The sequence below is a fragment of the Hemitrygon akajei genome, unplaced genomic scaffold (assembly GCF_048418815.1).
Source record: "Hemitrygon akajei unplaced genomic scaffold, sHemAka1.3 Scf000063, whole genome shotgun sequence".
Classification (NCBI taxonomy): Eukaryota; Metazoa; Chordata; class Chondrichthyes; order Myliobatiformes; family Dasyatidae; genus Hemitrygon; species Hemitrygon akajei.
In genome coordinates, this window is record NW_027331949.1 from 173,248 (window position 1) to 201,013 (window position 27,766).

Consider the following 27,766-nt stretch of genomic DNA (forward strand, 5'->3'; position numbering starts at 1 on the left):
CATTTCTTCTCATTTTGATGTTTGGTCTGAGCAACAACTGAATCTCTTGACCATGTCTGCATGCTTTTATGTATTGAGCTGCTACCATGTGATTGGCTAATCAAATATATTAATGAGTTAGTGTTCAGGTGTACTTAATAAAGTGGCCACTGAGTGCATCCCCACTGACTTGGCCTCCACTGCTGTCTGTGGTTATGGATACCACTGACTCACCACCCTCTGGCTAAAGAAAGCCCCCCTTATCTCTACCCTAAAGGGATGTCCTTGTATTCTCAGGCTGTGCCCTCTGGCCCTAGACTCCTCCACTATTGGACAAATCTCTGCATTCACTCGATCCAGGCCTTTCAATATTTGGTAGGCACATGGATTGTAGAAGAATGGAGGGTTGTGTTGGAAGAGAGGGCTTGATTGATCAGAGTCAGGTCTAACATCACTGCTATATGTCATGAAATTTGTTGTTTAGCAGTAGTACCTTGCAATACAAGATGATTAAAAGCTATAAATTACAAAAATAAATATATTTAAGTAAATGAACTAATTAGTGTAAAGAGAGAACAAAAAGATTTGCAGTGGTGTACATGGGTTCATTGTCTATTCAGTGATCTGATGGCAGAGAGGATGAAGCTCTTGCTAAAACATTGAGTGTGCGTCTTCAGGCTCCTGGGCCACCTCTTTGATGGCTGCAAAGAGAAAAGGGAAGGTTCTTGGCTATGGGTGTCCTTAATGATGGATAAGACCTTTTTGATTTGTCACTTTTTGATGCTAGGGAGGCTAGTGCCTATGATGGAGCTGAATGAGTTTAACATTTTCTGCAGTTCATACTGATCCTGTGCAGTGACCCCTCCATCCCAGACAGTGAAGCAACCAGTTAGAATGGTCTCTGCTGTACATTCGTAGAAATTTGTGTGAGTCTGTTGTCATGCCAAGTCCTTCAAACCCCTGATGAAATATAGCTGCTGTTGTGCCTTCTTTGTAATTGCCTCAATATGTTGGGCCCAGGATAGAACTTCAGAGATGTTGACACCCAGTAATTAGTAACTTGAAACTGCTCACCCTTTCCACTGCTGATTCCTTGATGAGGTGTGTATGTCCTTGACTATCCCTTTCTGAAGTCCAAATTTATTTTCTTGGTCCTACTGATGTTCGGTGCAAAGTTGTTATGACACCACTCAACCAGCTGATCCACTCACTACTGTATGCCTCCCTGTCACCATCTCAAATTCTGTCAGCAATAGTTGTGTTATCGGCAAATTTATAGATGGTGATTGAGCTGTGCCTAACCGCACAGTCGTGGGTGTAGGGAGAAAGTAGAGCAGTGGGCTAAGCACAAATACTTGAAGCATTTCCAGTGTTGATTGTCAGTGAGCAGGAGATGCTATTTTTGATCTGCACTGACTGTGGTCTCCCAATGAGGAAGTCAAGGATCCAGTTGTAGAGGGACATACTGAGATTTGAAGGTTGCTGATGAGTACTAAGGGTATGATGTTGCTGAACACTGAGCAGTAGTCAGTAAAATTCAGCCTGATGTAGGGATAGCTATTGTCCAGGTGATCCAAGGCCAAGTGTGGAACCAATGAAATTGCATCTACTGTAGACCTATTGTGGTGAATGCCAAGGTCCAGGTCCCTGCTTAGGCTGGAGTTGATTCTGGCCATGACTAACCCCTCAAGGTACTTCATCACTATAGAACTCTTTTGGAAGAGGACAGCGAGGCTTTGAGAAGAAGTGCGGTGGCGGCCATTTTCAAATTGCTTCTCAGATCGGAGTTCTGAGAGGCGGAACTGCGCAGGTGCATGAAGGAGGCCTGGGAAGGAGGGAAGATATAAAAAGGAGAGAAAGAGTGAGGTAGTTCTCTTTTGGAAGAGGACAGCGAGGCTTTGAGAAGAAGTGCGGCGGCGGCCATTTTCAAATTGCTTCTCAGATCGGAGTTCTGAGAGGCGGGACTGCGCAGGCGTGTGAAGGAGGCCTGGGAAGGAGGGAAGATATAAAAAGAACGCAGCCTTAAGCAGCGGGCAGCTTCATTTGTGGGTAGCGGAGTGGGCCGGGAGCAGAGTGTAGGGCTTGGGCTCAGAGGGCTTAGGCGGAAGAGGGCACAGTAGGCTTATCTTTTAGTTCTCCTTGTTATTTTCAGTTATTCGGGAAGTATGAGTGTGAGGGCAGCTTGTTGTTCTCGGTGTCGAATGTGGGAGATCCTGGAGTCTCCGAGCCTCCCGGATGTCCACATCTGCGCCAGATGCGCCGAACTGCAGCTCCTGAGGGACCGAGTTAGGGAACTGGAGCTGCAGCTCGATGACCTTCGCCTGGTCAGGGAGAGTGAGGAGGTGATAGAGAGGAGTTACAGGCAGGTGGTCACTCCGGGGCCACGGGAGGCAGATAGGTGGGTCACGGTCCGGAAGGGGAAGGGGCAGGTACTAGAGAGTACCCCAGTGGCTGTACCCCTTGACAATAAGTACTCATGTTTGAGTACTGTTGGGGGGGACAGCCTACCTGGAGGAAGTGACAGTGGCCGGGCCTCCGGCACAGAGGACAGTCCTGTAGCTCAGAAGGGTAGGGATAGAAGAAAGAGGACCATAGTAATAGGGGACTCGATAGTCAGGGGTTCAGACAGGTGGTTCTGTGGAGGTGATCGGGAGTCCCGGATGGTAGTTTGCCTCCCTGGTGCCAGGGTCCGGGGCGTTTCTGATCACGTCCAAGATATCCTGAAGTGGGAGGGTGAGGAGCCAGAGGTCGTGGTACATGTAGGTACCAATGACATAGGTAGGAAAGGGGAAGAGGTCCTGAAACGAGAGTATAGGAAGTTAGGAAGGCAGTTAAGAAGAAAGACCACAAAGGTAGTAATCTCGGGATAACTGCCTGTGCCACGCGACAGTGAGAGTAGGAATGGAATTAGGTGGAGGATGAATGCGTGGCTGAGGGATTGGAGCAGGGGGCAGGGATTCAATCTACCTATTATATTATGTGATTAAGTTTCTGGATCATTGGGACCTCTTCTGGGGCAGGCATGACCTGTTCAAGAAGGACGGGTTACACTTGAATCCTGGGGGGACCAATATCCTAGTGGGGAGGTTTGCTAGGGCTACAGGGCAGACTTTAAACTAGAAAGATGGGAGGGTGGAAATCAATTTGAGGAAACTATGGGAGAGGAGGTTAGTTCACCAGTAGAGCAAGTAAGTAGACAGTGTGTGAGGGAGGAAAGGCAGGTGATGGAGAAGGGATGCACTCAGCCCGAAGATGTAGGGGAGAAGAAAGAAAAGGATAATAAATTTGAATGCATTGAAAAGAGAGGAGGAGGTGGAGAGTATCTTAAATGTATCTATTTTAATGCTAGGAGCATTGTAAGAAAGGTGGATGAGCTTAAAGCGTGGATTGATACCTGGAATTGTGATGTTGTAGCTGTTAGTGAGACGTGGTTGTGGGAGGGGTGTGATTGGCAACTAAATATTCCTGGATTTAGTTGCTTCAGGTGTGATAGAGTAGGAGGGGCCAGAGGAGGAGGTGTTGCATTGCTTGTCCGAGAAAATCTTATGGCGGTGCTTTGGAAGGATAGATTAGAGAGCTCCTCTAGGGAGACTATTTGGGTGGAATTGAGGAATGGGAAAGGTGTAGTAACACTGATAGGAGTGTATTATAGGCCACCTAATGGGGAGCGTGAGTTGGAAGAGCAAATGTGTAAGGAGATAGCAGATATTTGTAGTAAACACAAGGTGGTGATTGTGGGAGATTTTAATTTTCCACACATAGATTGGGAAGCTCATTCTGTAAAAGGGCTGGATGGTTTCGAGTTTGTGAAATGTGTGCAGGATAGTTTTTTGCAACAATACATAGAAGTACCAACTAGAGATGGGGCAGTGTTGGATCTCCTGTTAGGGAATGCGATAGGTCAGCTGACAGATGTATGTGTTGGGGAGCACTTCGGGTCCAGTGATCACAATAGCATTAGCTTCAATATAATTATGGAGAAGGACAGGACTGGACCTAGAGTTGAGATTTTTGATTAGAGAAAGGCTAACTTTGAGGAGATGTGCAGGGATTTAGAGAGAGTGGATTGGGTCAAGTTGTTTTATGGGAAGGATGTAATAGAGAAATGGAGGTCATTTAAGGGTGAAATTATGAGGGTACAGAATCTTTATGTTCCTGTTCGGTTGAGAGGAAAGGTTAAAGGTTTGAAAGTGCCATGGTTTTCAAGGGATATTAGAAACTTGGTTCGAAAAAAGAGGGATGTCTACAATAGATATAGGCAGCATGGAGTAAAGGAATTGCTCGAGGAATATAAAGAATGTAAAAGGAATCTTAAGAAAGAGATTAGAAAAGCTAAAAGAAGTTACGAGTTTGGTTTGGCAAATAAGGTGGAAGTAAATCCGAAAGGCTTCTACAGTTATATTAAAAGCAAGAGGATAGTGAGGGATAAAATTGGTCCCTTAGAGAATCAGGGTGGTCAGCTATGTGTGGAGCCGAGGGAGATGGGAGAGATTTTGAACGATTTCTTCTCTTCGGTATTCACTAAGGAGAAGAATATTGAATGGTGTAAGGTGTGGGAAACGAGTAAGGATGTTATAGAACCTATGACAATTAAAGAGGTGGAAGTACTGACGCTTTTAAGAAATTTAAAAGTGGCTAAATCTCCGGGTCCTGACAGGATATTCCCCAGGACCTTGAGGGAAGTTTGTGTAGAGATAGCAGGAGCTCTGACGGAGATCTTTCAGATGTCATTAGAAACGGGGATTGTGCCGGAGGATTGGCGTATTGCTCATGTGGTTCCATTGTTTAAAAAGGGTTCTAGAAGTATGCCTGGCAATTATAGACCTGTCAGTTTGACATCAGTGGTGGGTAAATTAATGGAAAGTATTCTTAGAGATAGTATTTATAATTATCTGGATAGACATGATCTGATTAGGAGTAGCCAGCATGGATTTGTGTGTGGAAGGTCATGTTTGACAAACCTTATTGAATTTTTTGAAGTAGTTACAAGGAATGTTGATGAGGGTAAGGCAGTGGATGTAATCTATATGGACTTCAGCAAGGCCTTTGACAAAGTTCCACATGGAAGGTTAGTTAAGAAGGTTCAGTCGTTAGGTATTAATGCTGGAGTAATAAAATGGATTCAACAGTGGCTAGATGGGAGATGCCAGAGAGTAGTGGTGGATAATTGTTTATCGGGATGGAGGCCGGTGACTAGCGGGGTGCCTGATCTGTTTTGGGCCCAATGTTGTTTGTAATATACATAAATGATCTGGATGATGGGGTGGTAAATTGGATTAGTAAGTATGCTGATGATACTAAGGTAGAAGGTGTTGTGGATAACGAGGTGGGTTTTCAAAGCTTGCAGGGAGATTTATGCCGGTTAGAAGAATGGGCTGAATGTTGGCAGATGGAGTTTAATGCTGAGAAGTGTGAGGTTCTACATTTTGGCAGGAATAATCCAAATAGAACATACAGGGTAAATGGTAGGGCATTGAGGAATGCAGTGGAACAGAGAGATCTAGGAATAACAGTGCATAGTTCCCTGAAGGTGGAGTCTCATGTAGATAGGGTAGTGAAGAAGGCTTTTGGAATGCATTGAGTACAGAAGTTGGGATGTAATGCTAAAATTGTACAAGGCATTGGTAAGGCCAAATTTGGAATATTGTGTACAGTTCTGGTCACCGAATTATAGGAAAGCTATCAATAAATTAGAGAGAGTGCAGAGACAATTTACTAGGATGTTACCTGGGTTTCAGCACTTAAGTTACAGAGAGAGGTTGAACAAGTTAGGTCTCTATTCATTGGAGCGTAGAAGGTTGAGGGGGGATTTGATCGAGGTATTTAAAATTTTGAGAGGGATAGATAGAGTTGACGTGAATAGGCTGTTTCCATTGAGAGTAGGGGAGATTCAAACGAGAGGACATGATTTGAGAGTTAGGGGGCAAAAGTTTAAGGAAAACACGAGGGGGTATTTCTTTACTCAGAGAGTGATAGCTGTGTGGAATGAGCTTCCTGTAGAAGTAGTAGAGGCCAGTTCAGTTGTGTCATTTAAGGTAAAATTGGATAGGTATATGGACAGGAAAGGAGTGGAGGGTTACGGGCTGAGTGCGAGTAGGTGGGACTAGGTGAGATTAAGAGTTCGGCACGGACTAGGAGGGCCGGAATGGCCTGTTTCCGCGCTGTGATTGTTATATGGTTATATGGTTAACTGAGTGCAACTGGACAGTCGTCATTTAAATTTCAAAGTTAATTTATTATCGGAGTACATACAGTGCCTTGTAAAAGGCCTCAAACCTTTCGATCACATAACTGAGTATTACAACCAGGGATTTTGATCAATTTAACTGAACATTTTATTTGTTAATCACATGCTCCTTTTTTCAAACAAGAGAAAAATCTGTAAAGTGTCAAAAGTTTAAGACTGAAATGTCAAAAGAATTCATCCTCCTTTGCTCAGTGCTCAGTGAACCATCAGTCACAGCTATCACAGCCAGTATCTTTTTGGATAAGTCTGTATTAACAGTAGGATGTGATGGAGCAAGGTTTGCTCATTCCTCTGTGCACATTTCTCAAGCTGTACCAGGTTAGTTGGGGCGAGGTGCTGGACAGGAATCTGGAAGTTTTGCTAGAGATGTTGAATCGAGTTAAAGTCAGGACTCTGACTGGGCCACTGAAGGACATCAATTGTCTTCATTTGAAGCCACTCCATGGTTGCTCTGGCAGTGTGTTTTGGGTTATGTTACATATTCACAGGAGCTGTTGTTTCACGACTCCACCTCAGGTTAGATCTTAAATTTATACAACAAATTTTGGGGAATAGCCAATAGCTAAACACACCTGGTTGTGGATTTCATGAAGCACTTGTTAAGTATCAGCAAGTCTACCAATGTTTCCGCGTGATACACAGAATTAGAATTGCGTGTCTACAGTCAGTTCAATTATTAGCTAGACAATAATGTCTGGCTTTTGTTAGCTCACACAAGCATGGAAGCATCTGCCTCTTATCCCATCACCCTCAAGATCCAGAACTTCAGCAATATCTATGTAACGTTCTCGCTCGGGTGTGAAGTAACGCCGAGGTAAACGTCGAGATAAACCAGAATCAATGCAAACGAGACCGCAGTAAGATTAACCATTTACTGTTCACTCTTCACATTAACGCATGGTGAAAACTGTTGAAAAACAATACAGGATTGGTACAGTGTTTGTTTCCTTCTAAATATCACATTTACATTGTGAATACTTGCAAAGGTAAAACTACGATAACTACATTACGTTAAAGTGCAGCATACAGTCAGAATCTAGCTGCTCCATTGGCTGCTTTAGATACACTTCAATACAAACTATCCCGACTCTTTAACTGACGAAAAGGTAAACCTTACCGACCGTCGTTACTTTTAACAGAATCGGCGTTAACATTCTAACTCAAAATACCGATTATCTAATGACTTACAGCGTTGCTTTCACTGTGTCTTTGGTGCATAGAGAGACCCTAGTCAGCGTTATGGTGGCACATGTGAGTGACCCCCACCCTTGCGTGAATCTCAAACCGGTAATTCCCCACAAGACGCGGCGAACCCGGATGTGACGTCATCGCAGCCGCAATGTATTACAGACAAATCAATTGATTTAAACAATCCTAACTTTAACTAAAAAATGCTAACAAATTACTACGCGAAAATATTATAAACTAAATAACTGCCATAAAGGCAGCACAATCTAGCTAGTCAAGTTTGTACACCATTTCATCACTGAACACCATTCTGTCCCTCAGCCGCAGACTCCACACTCGGTGATCCGTGTGCAAACCACACCGTGCTGGATCAGTCCTGGAGGAGCACGAATTGTTACAACACTGAGTGTACCCATGGACAATGGATGGGTGATGGAAATCTTGAAGTGGGATGGTACAGATTTAACAGGTAAAGTGAGGAGATAATCACTGAGAAACTGGACACAGAAGGGGAATGTAAACAGGGAAACAAGGGGTGTGTGAATGGGAAATACAGGGAGACCGGGATCATCAGTGACTACACTGAGATGGGGAGTAAATACAGGGAGAGGGGAGATCCCACATTCTCGGGGTAGAGAAAAGGGGGAGGTAGAACAGAGAAGAAAACCCCAGGATTGGGGGTTTCTTTGGTGAGTCCAATTTGCCATGTCTCTCTGTTTGAATAACCCCCCTCAATTCAGAGACTGATTCTCTGATTGTTGTTTCAGTTCTGGAGGATGGAAGATTCCCGAGACAGTCTTACCAGAGGATCGCTGCTCTGGAGTGATTCCAAGCTGGTTAAACGGTAGGCTGAGAGTTTGCATCATTGGGGTACGGTTATTTAGGAGAGTGTCTCACCAATGACCGAGGGATCGGGTAAATTTAAAGTGTTTATAAACATCATTCCAGGTTCCCATCCCAACGTGGGAGAGGGGGAGGTGACCCGCACCGCATGTTTCCCCTGGAGTGATTACACTTGTTACTGGAGTCGGGAGATCGGGGTGAAAAACTGCTCCAGTTTCTTTGTGTATCATCTGAAGCCGACACCCTGCTCCAGCGCTGTGTACTGTACAGGTAGGTCACCGTTCCCCAGTCACACTGGAAACTGGGTGGAGTGGGCAATTTGTTGTGAAAATGTGTGCAGTGGGGAATTTCTGGAATGTCCTGAGTGACCACAGTGCACAATGAGCTGAGATTTCCAGGCCGTTTCCTGCTGTGGTCAAACCATCTCCTGGAGTGGGAGAGGGTGGGATTGAAAAGAAAGTGAAAGAGTGGTGCGACAGACTGGAGAGTGAAACAGCGGTGGAAAGCGAGGATAGGGTCATAGGGAGAGACCGAGGGGAGAGGGATGCAGAGAGACCAAGGGGTGGGATGTGTAGAGAAGGACCGCATGTTGAGTGACATGGAGGGAGAGCAAGCAGGGAGGAAGGGAGTCAGAGACCGACTGAGGAGGGAGTGAGTGAGAGAGAGTGACTGAGTGCGGGAGGAATGAATAGAAAGACCGAAAGAGGAGGGAGGGAGTGAGGGACTGAAGGGGCAGAGTGGTAGGGAGGAAGCAAATGGGTGTTGAGGAGAGTTTGGGAGAGATTAAGGGGGTTGTTTGGTAAGGAAAGATAGATAGTGAGAGAGAGGGATGTACAGACTGAGGGGAGATGGAAATTACCAGCAATTGAGACAGACCAAAAACAGAGCGTTGTTACTTTGTTGTTATATCCCCAGACCGCCCAGCACACTTGTGTATCTGTCTTCCAATTTCTGTCCTGAACCCCTGCCTCTAACATCCTTTCTGAATCAGAATCAGGTTCAATATGACTGGCACATGTCATGAAATTTGTAGTTATGTGACAGCAGTACATTGTGATAAATAACAATAAAACCCTGCAAGTTACAATAGATATATAGTATATGCAAAAGGTTAAGTTAGATATGTAGAGCAGAAAGAGAAAGAAACAGTAGTGAATTGGTGTGCATGTCCTTTGAAAAATCTGATGGCAGTGTGGAAGGAAGTGTTCTAAATAATTGAGTGTGTGTCTTCAGGCTGCTGTACGTGAACCTTGATTTTTGCATGTCTTGGGTATTAGAGATACTTGATAATTGGCGCTGCCTTTTGAGGCATCCCACTTGGAAGATGTACTGGATGCCGAGGAGGCTACTTCCCACGATGGAGCTGATTTCATAACTTTCTGCAGCTTATTTTTGCCTCCAACGCCCCTCCCTGAATACCAGAGAGGAATGCAACCAGCTAGAGTACTCCCTATGGTACATCTGAAGTATCTCCCCATTCAGAAAATGATGGCTGTGCCCTGTGGGCTTCCTCTCTTCCCCTATCCCACTCGCATCGCTGACAGGTAGCAATGTACTCTGTTTTAGTATTCTGTTCTGCTTCAGTGACCCAGTTTCAGTATGACCTCCCGTGCGGTCTGTGTTTGAGTGTGCAAGTTCTCACTGTGATCATCTGGGTTTACTCCCACCACACAAAGGTGTGCAGGTTAGTTGGCTGCTGTCAAATGTTCCAGAGACTGGGTCAATGACAGGAGAAATCAAAGGAAAGTGTCAGAGTGAACAAGCTGGGGGAATATATGGGAAGGAACCGAGGTGGGTAAATGGGAATGATGGGATTTGCCCCCCAGAAGCTGCCATGGACCTGATGGGTGTAAGGCCATCGTTGTTGTAATAAGTAGATGATGGGAGGGTGATGAAGCTGAGTTAAGGGACGTTGTTATTGGTCAAAGAGTAAATGGAAAATTATTGCTCTTCTGGTGTTGGGGAGGTTGGAGGACACGACCTGAACTTCACCTTAACACTGAACATCATTCTGTCCCTCACTTGCAGACTACGCACTCAGTGATCCGTGTGTGACCCACACCGTCCTGGATCAGCCCTGGAGGAGCACGAATTGTTTCAGCACTGAGTGTACCCATGGACAATGGATGGGTGATGGAAATCTTGCTGTGGGATGGTACAGATTTAACAGGTAAAGTGAGGAGATAATCACTGAGAAACTGGACACAGAAGGGGAATGTAAACAGGGGAACAAGGGGTGTGTGAATGGGAAATGCAGGGAGACCGGGATCATCAGTAACTACACTGAGATGGGGAGTAAATACAGGGAGAGGGGAGATCCCACATTCTCGGGGTAGAGAAAAGGGGGAGGTAGAACAGAGAAGAAAACCCCAGGATTGGGGGTTTCTTTGGTGAGTCCAATTTGCCATGTCTCTCTGTTTGAATAACCCCCCTCAATTCAGAGACTGATTCTCTGATTGTTGTTTCAGTTCTGGAGGATGGAAGATTCCCGAGACAGTCTTACCAGAGGATCGCTGCTCTGGAGTGATTCCAAGCTGGTTAAACGGTAGGCTGAGAGTTTGCATCATTGGGGTACGGTTATTTTAGGAGAGTGTCTCACCAATGACCGAGGGATCGGGTAAATTTAAAGTGTTTATAAACATCATTCCAGGTTCCCATCCCAACGTGGGAGAGGGGGAGGTGACCCGCACCGCATGTTTCCCCTGGAGTGATTACACTTGTTACTGGAGTCGGGAGATCGGGGTGAAAAACTGCTCCAGTTTCTTTGTGTATCATCTGAAGCCGACACCCTGCTCCAGCGCTGTGTACTGTACAGGTAGGTCACCGTTCCCCAGTCACACTGGAAACTGGGTGGAGTGGGCAATTTGTTGTGAAAATGTGTGCAGTGGGGAATTTCTGGAATGTCCTGAGTGACCACAGTGCACAATGAGCTGAGGTTTCCAGGCCGTTTCCTGCTGTGGTCAAACCATCTCCTGGAGTGGGAGAGGGTGGGATTGAAAAGAAAGTGAAAGAGTGGTGCGACAGACTGGAGAGTGAAACAGCGGTGGAAAGCGAGGATAGGGTCATAGGGAGAGACCGAGGGGAGAGGGATGCAGAGAGACCAAGGGGTGGGATGTGTAGAGAAGGACCGCATGTTGAGTGACATGGAGGGAGAGCAAGCAGGGAGGAAGGGAGTCAGAGACCGACTGAGGAGGGAGTGAGTGAGAGAGAGTGACTGAGTGCGGGAGGAATGAATAGAAAGACCGAAAGAGGAGGGAGGGAGTGAGGGACTGAAGGGGCAGAGTGGTAGGGAGGAAGCAAATGGGTGTTGAGGAGAGTTTGGGAGAGATTAAGGGGGTTGTTTGGTAGGGAAAGATAGATAGTGAGAGAGAGGGATGTACAGACTGAGGGGAGATGGAAATTACCAGCAATTGAGACAGACCAAAAACAGAGCGTTGTTACTTTGTTGTAATATCCCCAGACCGCCCAGCACACTTGTGTATCTGTCTTCCAATTTCTGTCCTGAACCCCTGCCTCTAACATCCTTTCTGAATCAGAATCAGGTTCAATATGACTGGCACATGTCATGAAATTTGTAGTTATGCGACAGCAGTACATTGTGATAAATAACAATAAAACCCTGCAAGTTACAATAGATATATAGTATATGCAAAAGGTTAAGTTACCGGTAGATAAGTAGAGCAGAAAGAGAAAGAAACAGTAGTGAATTGGTGTGCATGTCCTTTGAAAAATCTGATGGCAGTGTGGAAGGAAGTGTTCTAAATAATTGAGTGTGTGTCTTCAGGCTGCTGTACCTCCATCTTAATTTTTGCATGTCTTGGGTATTAGAGATACTTGATAATTGACGCTGCCTTTTGAGGCATCCCACTTGGAAGATGTACTGGATGCCGAGGAGGCTACTTCCCACGATGGAGCTGATTTCATAACTTTCTGCAGCTTATTTTTGCCTCCAACGCCCCTCCCTGAATACCAGAGAGGAATGCAACCAGCTAGAGTACTCCCTATGGTACATCTGAAGTATCTCCCCATTCAGAAAATGATGGCTGTGCCCTGTGGGCTTCCTCTCTTCCCCTATCCCACTCGCATCGCTGACAGGTAGCAATGTACTCTGTTTTAGTATTCTGTTCTGCTTCAGTGACCCAGTTTCAGTATGACCTCCCGTGCGGTCTGTGTTTGAGTGTGCAAGTTCTCACTGTGATCATCTGGGTTTACTCCCACCACACAAAGGTGTGCAGGTTAGTTGGCTGCTGTCAAATGTTCCAGAGACTGGGTCAATGACAGGAGAAATCAAAGGAAAGTGTCAGAGTGAACAAGCTGGGGGAATATATGGGAAGGAACCGAGGTGGCAATGATGGGATTTGCCCCCCAGAAGCTGCCATGGACCTGATGGGTGTAAGGCCATCGTTGATGTAATAAGTAGATGATGGGAGGGTGATGAAGCTGAGTTAAGGGACGTTGTTATTGGTCAAAGAGTAAATGGAAAATTATTGCTCTTCTGGTGTTGGGGAGGTTGGGGGACACGACCTGAACTTCACCTTAACACTGAACATCATTCTGTCCCTCACCTGCAGACTATGCACGCAGTGATCCGTGTGTGACCCACACCGTCCTGGATCAGCCCTGGAGGAGCACGAATTGTTTCAGCACTGAGTGTACCCATGGACAATGGATGGGTGATGGAAATCTTGCTGTGGGATGGTACAGATTTAACAGGTAAAGTGAGGAGATAATCACTGAGAAACTGGACACAGAAGGGGAATGTAAACAGGGGAACAAGGGGTGTGTGAATGGGAAATGCAGGGTGACCGGGATCATCAGTGACTACACTGAGATGGGGAGTAAATACAGGGAGAGGGGAGATCCCACATTCTCAGGGTAGAACAGAGAAGAAAACGCCAGGATTGGGGATTTCTTTGGGTGAGTCCAATTTGCCATGTCTCTCTGTTTGAATAACCCCCCTCAGTTCAGAGACTGATTCTCTGATTGTTGTTTCAGTTCTGGAGGATGGAAGATTCCCGAGACAGTCTTACCAGAGGATCGCTGCTCTGGAGTGATTCCAAGCTGGTTAAACGGTAGGCTGAGAGTTTGCATCATTGGGGTACGGTTATTTTAGGAGAGTGTCTCACCAATGACCGAGGGATCGGGTAAATTTAAAGTGTTTATAAACATCATTCCAGGTTCCCATCCCAACGTGGGAGAGGGGGAGGTGACCAGGACCGTCTGTTTCCCCTGGAGTGATTACACTTGTTACTGGAGTCGGGAGATCGGGGTGAAAAACTGCTCCAGTTTCTTTGTGTATCATCTGAAGCCGACACCCTGCTCCAGCGCTGTGTACTGTACAGGTAGGTCACCGTTCCCCAGTCACACTGGAAACTGGGAGTGGGCAATTTCTGTCAATCAGCCAATGCTCTAACGATATTAGTAACTTTCCTATAACATGATGGGCTCTTAACCTGGTAAGCTGCCTCCTGTGTGGCACCTTGTCAAAGGCCTTCTGAAAGTCCAAATATACAACATCCACGGGATCCCCTTAATCTTTCCGACTTGTAATCTTCTCAAAGAATTCCAACAGGTTTGTCAGGCAGGATTTTCCTTGAAGGAAACCATGCTGTCTTTGCGCTATCTTGTCCTGTGTCACCAAATATTCCATCAGCTCCTCCTTAACAGTTGACTCAAACATCTTCCCAACCACTGAAGTCAGGCCAACTGGTCTATAATTTCCTTTCTGCTGCCTTCCTCCTTTCTTAAAGAGCAGAACAATAATTGCAATTTTCCAGTCTTCTGGCACTATGCCGGAGTCCAATGATATTTGAAAGATCATTTCCAATGCCACTACAAGCTCTAAAGCTACCTCTTTCAGAACCCTAGGGTGCAGTTCATCTGGTCTGAGCGACTTATGTACCTTAGTATCTTTTGTCTTTTTGAGCACCTTCTCTCTTGTAATAATAACTGCACCCACTTCTCTTCCTTCACGCACTACAACATCAGTCATACTGCTAGTGTCTTCCCTAGTGAAGACTAATGCAACATACTGATTTAGTTTATTAGCCAGCTCCTTGTACACCATTATTATTTCTCCTGCCTCATTTTCTTGTGGTCCTATATCCACTCTCAGTTCGCTTATATTTTTAACATACTTCAAAAAACTTTTACTTTCCACTTTGCTATTATTTCCCAGCTTCCTTTCATATTTCCTCTTTTCTCTTCTAATGATTATTTTAGTCGCTGTCTGCAGGTTTTTAAAAACCTCCCAATCCTCTATCTTCCCACTAATTTTTGCTTTGTTGTATGCCCTTTCCTTTGCTTTTAGAATAGTTTGTACTTCCCTTGTCAGCCACAGTTGTACTATTTTTGCCATTTCTGGAATCCATATGCCCTTCATCTTCCCTGCCAGCAGCTCCTTCCAATTTACTTTCGCCAATTCCTTTCCCATACCACTGAAATTTCACTTACTCCCCTATAATACTGCTTTTTACTTTCTCCCTATCAAATTTCAAATTGAACTCAATCATATTGTGGTCACTGGTTCTGAAGGGTTCTTTTACCTGAAGCTCCCTAATTGCCGGCAGTTCATTACTTAACACCCATAGCAAACTGCTCTAAAAAGCTCATATCTTAGGCATTCAACAAACTCACTCTCTTGAGATCCATTACCAACTTGATTTTCCCAATTGACCTGCATGTTAAAATCTCTCATGACTACCATAACATTGCCCATTTAACTCGACTTTTTTATTTCTTGTTGTAATCTGTGGTCCACCTTGCAGCCACTGCTGGGAGGCCTGTATATAACTGCCATCAATGTTTTTTTTTACCCCTGCAGTTTCTTAATGCAAACCACAGGGATTCAACAGCTTCCAATCCTAACTTACATCTTTCTACTGATTTGATGCCATTCTTCATCTCTAGAGCCACACCACCACACCCTCTGGTGAACTACCTGTTACTCCAATGCAACATGTAACCTTGGACACTCAGCTCCCAACTACAACATTGGCCACGATTCAGTGATGGCCACAACATCATACCTCACAATCTGTAATAGTGCAACAAGATGATCCAGCTTATTTTCTTTTACTACGCAAAAACCGTTTTCCAAACCGTTGCCTGGTCTGTGGTCAAACCATCTATGGTGTGGGGGAGGGTGGGATTGTTAAGACTGTGAGGGAGTTGTGGGCATGAGGGAAGAGGGAAACGGTACTGGATCACGGCGAGTGGCACGTAGGGAGAGATGAAGGGGTGTAGGACGTAGACAGACTGAGATGTGAGGAACGTAGTGAGGGACCAAAAGGTGAGGGATATAGTGCGGGTCTGAGGTCAGATGCAGAGGGGTAGACCTGGGGGAGAGGGAGATATGAACAAAGTGAGGGGAGAAGGTGATCGAGTCAAAGGAGAGATGGAGGCAGAGAGGGATAGAATAAAGAATGGAAAGTGTGAAATGGAGGGGGTGGAGAAATGGGAAGGAGGGATGGTAGAGAGAATGTTTGCTTCATTAGAGAGAAGAGTAGGAGTGACAGTGGAAAGGGAGGTGTGGTGAGTGCTAGGGAAGAGCTGTAGTGTGTGAATGGAGGAAAATCATGAGTGTGAAGAAGGATTGGCTGGATGTGGTGTGAGATGTGAGAATGGAGGAGATTGGAGATTAGGGAGAGGGGTAAGGACTGCATTCCAGGAGAGGGTAATGTTGGAGACGAGAGGTAATAATTGGAAATGAGAGTGAGAGGGATGGTGTTGGTTTCACCACAGACCTAGACTCCCATTCCCTGAACTCCTGTCCTATTCTGATGATCTATTTCAGTGTTTCCACACTTCCCGCTCTCTCTGTTCCTTCATTACAGACCCAGAGATTTTCACAATGGAGCAACTGGAAGTATCATCGACTGAAGGGTCCACCCAGGAATCGTCCACTGTCCCAAACAGAGAGACATCCTTAGGTACCAAGTCTTGTGTCTGTTGGGGTCATGCGATCTCTGTCTCTGTGGCCCATTCTCCCCCTCTCTCTCTCATTGCTCTTGTTTGAGAACAAAGATGAGGTGAAAATTCTTCAGTTAGAGTGTGATGAATCAGTGAATTTTTTGCCAAGTCACCGGGCATATTTAAAGTAGAGGTTGATTGGTCCTTGCTTAGTAAGGGTGTCAGAGATTGCAGGGAGAAGGAGGGAGGATGGGGTTGAGGGGGATAATAAATCAGCCACAGTGACGTAGCAGAGCCCATTATTTGGGCCAAATGACCAAATTCTGCTCTTATGTGTTATGGCGTGAAATTATCAGCAACTGAGACAGGCCAGAAACCGAGCATTGTTTGTTTCTTATTTTCTCCTCCGAGCTGCCAGCAGGCTTCTGTATCTGCCTACCAGTACCTGCCCTACACCCCTGCCTCCTACATCCTCTCAGACTCAGAATCAGCTTTAATATCACTGGCATATGTCATGAAATCTGTCATTATGTGACAGCAGTACATTGCGATACACAATAATAAGATATTGTAAATACACAATAAATTCATATATTGTAAATGTAAGGTTTAGTTAAATAAGTCGGGTAAAAAGAAGAAAAAAACTATAGTGAGGTGGTGTTCATGAGTTCAATGTCCATTGAAAAATCTGATGGCAGAGAAGAAGGAGGTGTTCCTAAATCATTGAATGTGTGTCTTCAAGCTGCTGTACTTCCAGCTTGATTTTTGCAATGAGGAGAGATCACGTCCTGCGTGATAGAAGTCCCTAATAATGAATGCTCTGTTTTGAGATATCGCTCCTTGAAGATGCCCGGGATGATGAGGATGCTACTGCCCATGATAGAGCTGACTGAGTTTATAATTTTCTGCAGCTTATATTGATCCTCTGTTACCCCTCCCCGAGTACCAGACAGAATGCAGCCGGCGAGAGTACTCCCCGCATTACATCTGTAGAATCCCTCCATACAGAAAACGATGTCTCTCCCCTCTATGCTTCCTCTCTCCCTCTTCCCACTCCCATCCCTGACAAGGAGCCACATGCTCTGTTTTAGGATTCTGTTCTGCTTCAGTGACCCATTATCATTCCTGACATCTAGTGCTGCCTGTCTTGAGTTTGCAAGTTTTCCCTGTGATGGTGTGCGTATGCTCCCAAAGATGTGCAGCTTAACTGGCTGCTATCAAATGCTCCAGAGTTTGGATTAATAATAGGAGGAATCAAGGGAAGGTGTCAGAGTAAACAAACTGGGAATATATGGAAGAAAATGGTTTGGGTAGATGGGAATGATGGGATTGGTCTCTGGGGCTGCCATGGACCTGATGGGTGTAAGGCCATCATTGTTGTAGTAAGTAGATGATGGGAGGGTGATGAAGCTGAGTTAAGGGACGTTGTAATTGGTCGAAGAGTAAATGGGAGATTATTGGTTTTCTGGTGTTTGTGATGGTGGAGGTACAGATGGGGGAGGTTGAGGGACATGAGCTGAACTTTACATTAACACTGAACACCGTTCTATCCCTTGGCTGCAGACTATACACTCAGTGATACTACACCACCCTGGTGTAGATAGTGCAGATAGAGTAGGAAAAGGGGGAGAAGTGATGGTAAAGAGAATGTTTGTGTGAATAGAGAGCAGAGCAGGAGTGATAGTGGAGAGGGAAGGTGTGTAGAGTATCAGGAAAGAGCTGTAGTGTGTGAATGGAGGACAATAATGATCATGAAGAAAGAGTGGCTGGCTGTGGTGTGAGATGTGAGAATGGAGGAGATTGGAGATTAGGAAGACTGATAAGGACTGCATTCCAGGAGAGGGTAATGTTGGAGACGAGAGGTAATAATTGGAAATGAGAGTGAGAGGGATGGTGTTGGTTTCACCACAGACCTAGACTCCCATTCCCTGAACTCCTGTCCTATTCTGATTACCTATTTCAGTGTTTCCACACTTCCCTCTCTCTGTTCCTTCATTACAGACCCAGAGATTTCCACAACGGAACAACCAAAAGTATCATCGACAGAAGGGTCCACCCAGGAACCATCCACTGTCCCAAATAGAGAGACATCCTTAGGTACCAAGTCTTGTGTCTTATCCAAGAAGGACAGACCTACTGGGGAGAGGGATGTTGACTGCTTTGCCAGACTGTGTAATGTTGCTGGGGGAGAGGTGTGACCTGTCTAACTCTTGGTGTTTGTTACTGTAATCATGGTCTGGGCCTCTCGTTCTCTACAGACGTGGAGTTATACAGCAGGGGAATGAGGCTTTGGCCGAACTCATCCATGCTGACCACGATGTCTGAGTTAGACCTAGTTGCCTGCGTCTAAAATTACTCCTCTAAAATTTTCCTTTGCACGTACATGTTCTGATGACTTTTAATCATTGTAATTGTACCTACTGGGGAAAGGCATGAAACAAACCTGACAGACAAGTTCTTCACACACAGAGCAGTGCACATATGGGATGTTGCCAGAGTACGTCATTGAGACAGATACCATAAGAGCATTTAGAAAACATTTGCATGAATAAGTGGATTGTAAAGGTTATAGGGATGTTGACCATACGCGGGACAGTGAGACTAGTTCACGTCAGCACCTTGGATGGCATGGGCCTTTTTCAGTTATGCGTTACTCGATGAGTCTGTTCTCCTTGTGATCGTAAGTCTTTATTCCTTGTTAACACACTACACCCAATACCAGGAGCTCTCATCTTTTCAACCAATTACCTCCCTCTCCTCATCGAGTAAGACAGCACACAGAGTGATGCCAAGAGAGGGAGATGCGAGGAGAGGAGTTTGAGAGACAAGGGTAGGGGTATTAAAGAGCAAAGGAGAGTGGAGTGTGTGTATATTTCAGAGGACAGATTTGACCCGGACTTGAGCCTCCCGTTCCTGCCATTGATCTAAGGTAACTCTTGTTTATGACTTAACCGCTCCTTTGTATATCTTCTTATTGCAGATTCCCACCCAGACACAACTTGGGAACCCCAAGGATCAGCAACCAGCGAACTTGGTCCAGTTTTGTCCACCACCCCAGGAGGGTCTATAAGCTCAGGTCCATATTCCCAGTCGGACACCACTCGGGAACCCCAGGATTCAGCGACTGCAGAACCTGCTCGAGGTTTGTTCCACAGCCCAGTAGTGTCTGTGATCTCGGGTATTCATGAGGGGGGTCAGTAAACAGAATGGTCCTTCAGTCTTCCACATTCATCTGGGCTTTGCCTGAGACAAGTGACTAGTCGCAGAAGTTTTGGGAGGAAGAGTTGGTGAACAGGGACTGGCTGGTTTTGTTATCTTTTCAAATTGGACTTCTTTGTCAAATTGCTGTTCTGGTGGCAACCCATTTGAATTCTACTTCCCATTCCCATTCCAAGATGACTGACCACGGCATGCACTACTGACGTGATGAGACCACCCCCACATTCGAGGAGCAATACCTAATTTCCATCTAGGTAGCCTCCAACCTGATGGCGTGAATATTGACTTCTCTAACTTCCAGTAATTTCTGTTTCCTCCCACTTATCTCTATTTCCATTCCCATTCTGGCTCCCCTCTTAACCCTTCTCACCTCCTCACCTACCCATCTCCTCAGTCTGGTCCCCCCGCCATCCCTTTATTTCTTGATCCACTATCCTGCCTCATTGGATTACTCCTTCTTCAACCCTTTTACTCTTCCACATATACCTCCCAGCTTCTCACACCATCCCGCTTGCTCACGCTGACATCTTCTCACTCACCTGGCTTCACCTATCACCCACCTGCTAGTATACTTTCTACCTTTTTATTCTGGCTTCTGACCCCTTCCTTTCCAATCTTGATGAAGTGCCTTGGCCCAAAGTGTCGACTGTTTATTTCCCTCGACAGATTACGCCTGATCTGCTGAGCTCCTCTGTATTTTGTGTGTTGCTCTGCATTTCCAGCAGCTACAGAACATCTTGTCTTTATGAATAATTGTCTCTGTTGTGTTGTTTAAGGTCTGACAATCTCTCATGTCTCCATTACTTTGTTCCAGACCTGGAGACTTCAACACTGGAACAGTCTACAGGATTGTCTACTGGAGAACAGACCCAGAAACTGTCCTCTCTCCCAGCGGGAGACACATTCTCAAGTACGAAGTCTCATGTCGGTCTGTGTTCATTCTGTCTCTCTCACTCTGAGTCTGAACTTCTCATGGACCAGTTCCCCTACTGGATGTACAGTACATTTTGGGTAGGGGTGCAAATGATGTTGGGGGTTGGAGAGAGTAGGGCGGGAAGAATGAACACAAAAGGACAGAGTGACTGAGTGCATCACAGGAGGGAGGGGAAGAGTGATGGAGTTGAGGGGGGGGAGAATGGTCACAGAAGAAAAAGGGAAGATTGACAGTGAGGACATGCATGATGACTGATGAGGCATCGAAGTGGGATTGGAGTAATTCAGTATGTGGACAGAATGAACTTTGTGAAAACACACAGGAAAGAGATGGAGAGAGGTGGGATGCTGGAGTTAGAGGAATGTGGCAAGTGAAGAGAGAGTGATGACTGTGTAAGGAAAGTTGGCCAGAGAGATCAGTGGAAGTGGCACTCCTATTGGAGGGAATGAATGAGTGACTGACAAGACTGTGATGCAGACAGAGTAAATGCTGAGAGGGGGAGATGTGAGGAGAGGGATTTGAGAGATGCGTGTGGAGGTACTAAAGACCAAAGCAGAGGGCAGTGTGTGTGTTTCAGAGGACAGTCTTAAACTGAACTTGAGTCTCCTTTGCCCTGATGCTGAGTTTCTTCCTGATCTAACATAAAACTTGTTTACTACTTTACCCTTCCTTTGTATATCATCTTATTACAGATTCCCATTCGGACACCACTCAGAAACCCCTGAGAGCAGTAACAGGAAAGCCTGGTCTAGGTTATACCACTACCACTGGAGTGTTTGCAAGTGCAGGTATAGATACTAAATCAGATACCACTTGGGAATCTCATGAAACAATGATGGGAAACCCTGGTCTTGGTTTGACCACAAACACAGGAGGAGCTGCAAGCTGAAGAACAGATTCCCAGTCAGACACCATGCGGGAATCCCAGGGAGCAGCAAAGATAGAGCCTGGTCCAGGTTTGACCGTCACCCCAGCAGGATCTGTAAGCTCAGATATTTGTAATGGGGAAGCAATGAATGGAACAGTCTTTCCCTCCTTCAGTGCTCGATATTTATCTGGGCTTTGTCTGAGAGAAGTGTCTGGTTCCAAAAGTTTTGGAAGGGACAGTTCTTAAACAGGGATTAGATGGCTTTTGTTTCTTTTCAAATAAAAGACCTTTTTGTCAAATTGTTGTTTCGGTCTCCACTGACGAGAATTCTAATTCCTAATCCCATTCTGACGTGACTGTTCACAGCCTCCTCTACTGACAGGATGAGACCTTCCTCATTCTGGAGGAGCAGCACTGCAAAGAATATAAGAAAATAAGAAATAGCATGTAGAGTAGGCCATCTGGCCCATCGAGCCTGCTCCGCCATTCATTAAGATCATGGCTGATTTGATCATGGACTCACCTCCACTGACCTGCCTTTTCCCCATAACCCTTAATCCTCCTACACTGCAAAAAACTATCCAACCATTCAATGTGTTTTCTGAGGTGGCCTCCACTGCTGCATTGTGCAGAGAATTCCACAGATTCAACTCTGGAAAAAGCAGTTCCTCCTCATCTCCGTCCAAATCTACTCCCCCGAACCTTGAGGCTATCTCCCCCAATTCTCATCACATTTACCAGAGGAAACAACATTCCTGTCTCTATCTTTTCTATCCTTTTCACAATGTTATATGTTTCTATAAGATCTCCTCTCATTCTTCTGAATTCCAGCAAATGCAGTCCCAGGTGACTCAAACTCTCTTCATAGTCTAACCCTCTCATCTCTGGAATCAACCTAGTGAGCCTCCTCTGCACCACCACCTCCAAAGCCAGTATATCCTTCCTCAAGTAAGGAGACCAGAATTGCACACAGTACTCCAGGTGTGGCCTCACCAGTACCATGCACAGCTGCTGCATAACCTCCCTGATCTTAACTTCAATCCCTCTAGCAATGAAGGCCAACACTCCATTTATCTTCTTGATAGTCTGCTGCACCTGCAAACCATCCTTTTGTAATTCCTGCACAAGTGCTCCCAAGTCCCTCTGCACAGCAGCATGCTACAATTTTTGCCATTTATATAATAATCTGCTCTGTCATTTTTCCTTCCAAAGTGGATGACTTCACATTTATGAACATTACACTCCACCTGCGAGACCCTTGCCCACTCACTGAACCTGTCTCTCTGCAGACTCTCTGTATCTTCTGCATAGTTTGCTTTTTCACTCAATTTGGTATCATCAACATACTTAGAAACACTACACTTGGCCCTCTCTTCCAGATCGTTGCTGTACATTGTGAACAGTTGTGGGCACACTGCACACCATTGATTGCCAACAAGATTAACATCCATGTGGCCCAACTCTCTGTTTTCTATTAGTTAATTCTAATTAGTTAAACTAATTCTATTAGTTTTCTATTAGTTAATAGTTTTTTATTAGTCTATCCATGCTAATACATCATCCCCAACTCTATGTATCTTTATCTTATGGATAAGACTTTTATTTGGCACCTTATCGAATGCCTTCTAGAAATCCATGTAAATAATGTCCATCTGTTTCCCTCAATCCCCTGCGCTTATGTGCCCAGAGAACTCTAGTAAGACTGTCAAACAGGTCCTGGCTTTATTGAATCCATGCTCCGTCTGCCTGATGGATCCATTTATTTCCAGATGCTTTGCTATTTCTTCTTTAATGATAGCTTCAAGAATTTTCCCAACTACAGATGTAAAACTAACTGATCTATAGTTACCTTCCTTTTGCCTACATCCTTTTATGAACAGTGGCGTGATATTTGCCATCTTTCAATCTGCCGGGACCAGGCCAGAGTCTGGAGAATTTTGGTAAATTTTCACCAAAGCCTCCACTGTGACATTCATAGGGAGAAGCGCTGTCGACAATTTGGGCCGAGACCCTTCGTCAGGACTAACCGAAAGGAAAGATAGTAAGAGATTTGAAAGTAGTGGGGGGAGGGGGAAATGCGAAATGATAAGAGAAGACCGGAGGGGGTGAGATGAGGTTAAGAGCTGGAAAGGTGATTGGCGAAAGTGACACAGAGCTGGAGAAGGGAAAGGATCATGGGACGGGAGGCCTCAGGAGAAAGGAAGGGGGGGGGGGAGCACCAGAGGGAGATGGAGAACAGGCAAACAACTAAATATGTCAGGGATGGGGTAAGAAGGGGAGGAGGGGCATTAACGGAAGTTAGAGAAGTGAACATTGACATTTTTTCAGTGCCCTGGGATGCATTCCATCAGGACCAGAGGACTTTTCTATCTTCAGGCCCACAAGTTTGCTCAGCACTATCTCTTTAGTGATAGCTATTGTAACAAGTTCCACACCTCCCATTGCATCCATGACATCTCACTTTGGCATGTTAGGGATGTCCTGCTCCATGAGGAACGACACAAAATAGTCATTCAGAATTTCTATCATTTCCTCATTACGCACTGTCAATTCCCCCTTCTCATGATCCAAGGGACCCACATTCTCTTTTACCACCTTTTTCTGATTTAGATAATTATAAGAACTTATATTATCCGTTTTATATTTTGTACCAGTTTATTTTCATTATCTAACGTACCTTTCTTTACGGCTTAGTGGTTCTTTGTTGCTTTTTAAAGTTTTCCCAATCTTCCAGGTTATTTGCACCATTGGGGATAAACAGAGATTAAGAGGTGGAGAATTTCTTAAATGCATCTATTTTAATGCTAGGAGCATTGTAAGAAAGGTGGATGAGCTTAGAGCATCGATTGATACCTGGAAATATGATGTTGTATCTATTAATGAAACATGGTTGCAGGAGGGGCATGATTGGCAACTAAGTATTCCTGGATTTCGTTGCTTCAGGTGTGATAGAATCGGAGGGGCAAGAGGGGGAGGTGTTGCATTGCTTGTCAGAGAAAATATTACAGTAGTGCTCTGGCAGGATAGATTAGAGGGCTTGTCTAGGGAGGCTATTTGGGTGGAATTGAGGAATGGGAAAGGTGTAGTAACACTTATAGGGGTGTATTATAGATCACCTAATGGAGACCGAGAATTGGAGGAACAAATTTGTAAGGAGACAGCCGATATTTGTAGTAAGCACAAGGTTGTGATTGTGGGAAATTTTAATTTTCCACACATAGACTGGAGAGCCCATTCTGTAAAAGGGCTGGATGGTTTGGAGTTTGTAAAATGTGTGCAGGATAATTTTTTGCAGCAATACACAGATGTACCAATCAGAGAAGTGGCAGTGTTGGATCTCCTGGTAGGGAATGAGATGTGTCAGGTGATGGAGGTATGTGTTGGGGAGCACTTTGGGTCCAGTGATTACAATGTCATTAGTTTCAATATAATTATGGAGAAGGATAGGACTGGACCCAGGGTTGAGATTTTTGATTGGAGAAGGCTAACTTTGAGGAGATGCAGAAGGATTTAGAAGGAGTGGATTGGGACAATTTATTTTATGGGAAGGATATAATATAGAAATGGAGGAAATTTAAAGGTGAAATTTTGAGGGTACAGAATCTTTATGTTCCTGTCAGGTTGAAAGCAAAGATTAAAAGTTTGAGAGAGTCATGGTTTTCAAGGGATATTGGAAACTTGGTTCAGAAAAACGTAGACATCTGCAATAAATATAGGCAGCATGGAGTAGATGAAGTGCTCGAGGAATATAAAGGATGTAAAAAGAAATTAGAAAAGCTAAAAGACGATATGAGGTTGCTTTGGCAAGTAAGGCGAAAATAAACCCAAAGGGGTTCTGCAGTTGTATTAATAGCAAAAGGGTAGTGAGGGATAAAATTGGTCCCTTAGAGAATCAGAGTGGACCATTATATGTGGAGCCAAAAGAGATGGGGGAAATTTTGAACAATTCTTTGCTATTCACTCCTTGAATTGTGTAAGGTAAGGGAAACAAGAATGGTAGTTATGAAAACTATGATGATTTATGAAGAGTAAATACTGGTGATTTTAAAAGTCAATGTCTCCAGGTCCTGACAAGATATTCCCTAGGTCCTTGAATGAAGTTAGCGTAGAAGTAGCAGGGGCTCTAACAGAAATATTTCATATGTCATTAGAAATGGGAATAGTGCCGGAGGATTGGCATATTGCTCATGTGTTTCCATTGTTTAAAAAGGGTTCTAAGAGTAAACCTAGCAATTATCGGCCTGTAAGCTTGACATCAGGGGTGGGTAAATTAATGGAATGTGTTCTTAGAGATCGTGGATATAATTATCTGGATAGACAGGGTCTGATTAGGAACAGTCAGCATGGATTTGTGTGTGGAAGGTCATGTTTGACAAATCTTATTGAATTTTTTGAAGAGCTTACTAGGAAAGTTGACAAGGGTAACGCAGTGGATATTGTCTATATGGACTTTAGTAAGGCCTTTGACAAGGTTCCACACAGAAGGTTAGTTAGGAAGGTTCAATCGTTAGGTATTAATATTGAAGTGGTAAAATGAATTCAACAGTGGTTGGATGGGAGATGCCAGAGAGTAGTGGTGGATAACTGTTTGTCAGGTTGGAGGCCGGTGACTAGTGGTGTGCCTCGGGTATCTGTACTGGGTCCAATGTTGTTTGTCATGAACATTCATGATCTGGATGATGGGGTGGTAAATTGGATTAGTAAGTATGCAGATGGTACTAAGATAGATGGCGTTGTGGATAATGAAGTAGGTTTTCAAAGCTTGCAGAGAGATTTAGGCCAGTTAGTGGGCTGAAAGATGGCAGATGGAGTTTAATGTTGATAAGTGTGAGTTGCTACGTTTTGGGAGGACTAATCAAAATAGGACATACATGGTAAATGGTAGGGCACTGAGGAATGCAGTAGAACAGAGTGATCTATGAATAATAGTGCATAGTTCCCTGAAGGTGGAATCTCATGTGGATAGGGTGGTGAAGAAAGCTTTTGGTATGTTGGCCTTTATAAATCAGAACATTGAGTATAGGAGTTGGGTTGTAATGTTAAATCTGTACAAGGCATTAGTAAGGCCAAATTTGGAGTATTGTGTACAGTTCTGGTCACTGAATTAGAGGAAAGATGTCAACAAAATAAAGAGAGTACAGAGAAGATTTACTAGAATGTTACCTGGGTTTCAGCACCTAAGTTACAGGGAAAGGTTGAACAAGTTAGGTCTTTATTCTTTGGAGCGTAGAAGGTTGAGGGGGGACTTGACAGAGGTATTTAAAATTATGAGGGGAATAGAGTTGACATGGATAGGCTTTTTTCATTGAGAGTAGGGGAGATTCAAACAGGAGGACATGAGTTGAGAGTTAAGGGGCAAAAGATTAGGAGTAACACGAGGGGGAACTTCTTTACTCAGAGAGTGGTAGTTGTGTGGAATGAGCTTCCAGTAGAAGTGGTAGAGGCAAGTTCGATATTGTCATTTAAAAAAAAAATGGATAGGTATATGGACAGGAAAGGAATAGAGGGTTCCGGCCTGAGTGCAAGTAGGTGGGACTAGGTGAGAGTAAGAGTTCGGCTCGGACTAGAGGGGCCGAGGCGGCCTGTTTCTGTGCTTTAATTGTTATATGGTTACCACTACTCTTGGAGACCTGCATAAGCATTTTAGTTTGATACCTTCTTTTACATCCCTTGTTTTCTGAGGCTGGCTCTCCCCACTTTTGCTCTCCTTGTTTTTAACTGGAATATACTTTTGTTGAACAATCTCTTTGTTAGATAGAGATAGATAGATAGATAGATAGATACTTTATTCATCCCCATGGGGAAATTCAACTTTTTTCCAATGTCCCATACACTTGCTGTAGCAAAACTAATTACATACAATACTTAACTCAGTAAAAAAATATGATATGCATCTAAATCACCGTCTCAAAAAGCATTAATAGCTTTTTAAAAAAGTTCTTAAGTCCTGGAGGTAGAATTGTAAAGCCTAATGGCATTGGGGAGTATTGACCTCTTCATCCTGTCTGAGGAGCATTGCATCGATAGTAACCTGTCACTGAAACTGCTTCTCTGTCTCTGGATGGTGCTATGTAGAGGATGTTCAGAGTTATCCATAATTGACTGTAGCCTACTCAGCACCCTTCGCTCAGCTACCGATGTTAAACTCTCCAGTACTTTGCCCACGACAGAGCCCGCCTTCCTTACCAGCTTATTAAGACGTGAGGCGTCCCTCTTCTTAATGCTTCCTCCCCAACACGCCACCACAAAGAAGAGGGCGCTCTCCACAGCTGACCTATAGAACATCTTCAGCATCTCACTGCAGACATTGAATGATGCCAACCTTCTTAGGAAGTACATTCGACTCTGTGCCTTCCTGCACAAGGCATCTGTGTTGGCAGTCCAGTCAAGCTTCTCGTCTAACTGTACTCCCAGATACTTGTAGGTCTTAACCTGCTCCACACGTTCTCCATTAATGATCACTGGCTCCATATGGGGCCTAGATCTCCTAAAGTCCACCACCATCTCCTTGGTCTTGGTGATATTGAGACGCAGGTAGTTTGAGTTGCACCATATCACAAAGTCCTGTATCAGTTTC

The 27,766-nt window shown here is 44.7% G+C and overlaps 1 protein-coding gene across 1 annotated transcript in view; it reads left to right on the top strand.

Moving 5' to 3' along the window:
• The window catches only part of LOC140721878 (uncharacterized), a 139,393-nt gene that overhangs the window by 61,217 nt on the left and 50,410 nt on the right, over positions 1–27,766 (top strand). Inside the window, exons 10-22 of the mRNA XM_073036704.1 lie at positions 7,736–7,883; positions 8,182–8,258; positions 8,363–8,527; positions 10,286–10,427; positions 10,726–10,802; positions 10,908–11,072; positions 12,829–12,970; positions 13,253–13,329; positions 13,435–13,599; positions 16,093–16,188; positions 18,170–18,265; positions 19,149–19,310; positions 20,202–20,297. Coding sequence (XP_072892805.1) covers positions 7,736–7,883; positions 8,182–8,258; positions 8,363–8,527; positions 10,286–10,427; positions 10,726–10,802; positions 10,908–11,072; positions 12,829–12,970; positions 13,253–13,329; positions 13,435–13,599; positions 16,093–16,188; positions 18,170–18,265; positions 19,149–19,310; positions 20,202–20,297 — 1,608 coding nt within the window. The remainder of the gene's footprint in view (positions 1–7,735; positions 7,884–8,181; positions 8,259–8,362; positions 8,528–10,285; positions 10,428–10,725; positions 10,803–10,907; positions 11,073–12,828; positions 12,971–13,252; positions 13,330–13,434; positions 13,600–16,092; positions 16,189–18,169; positions 18,266–19,148; positions 19,311–20,201; positions 20,298–27,766) is intronic.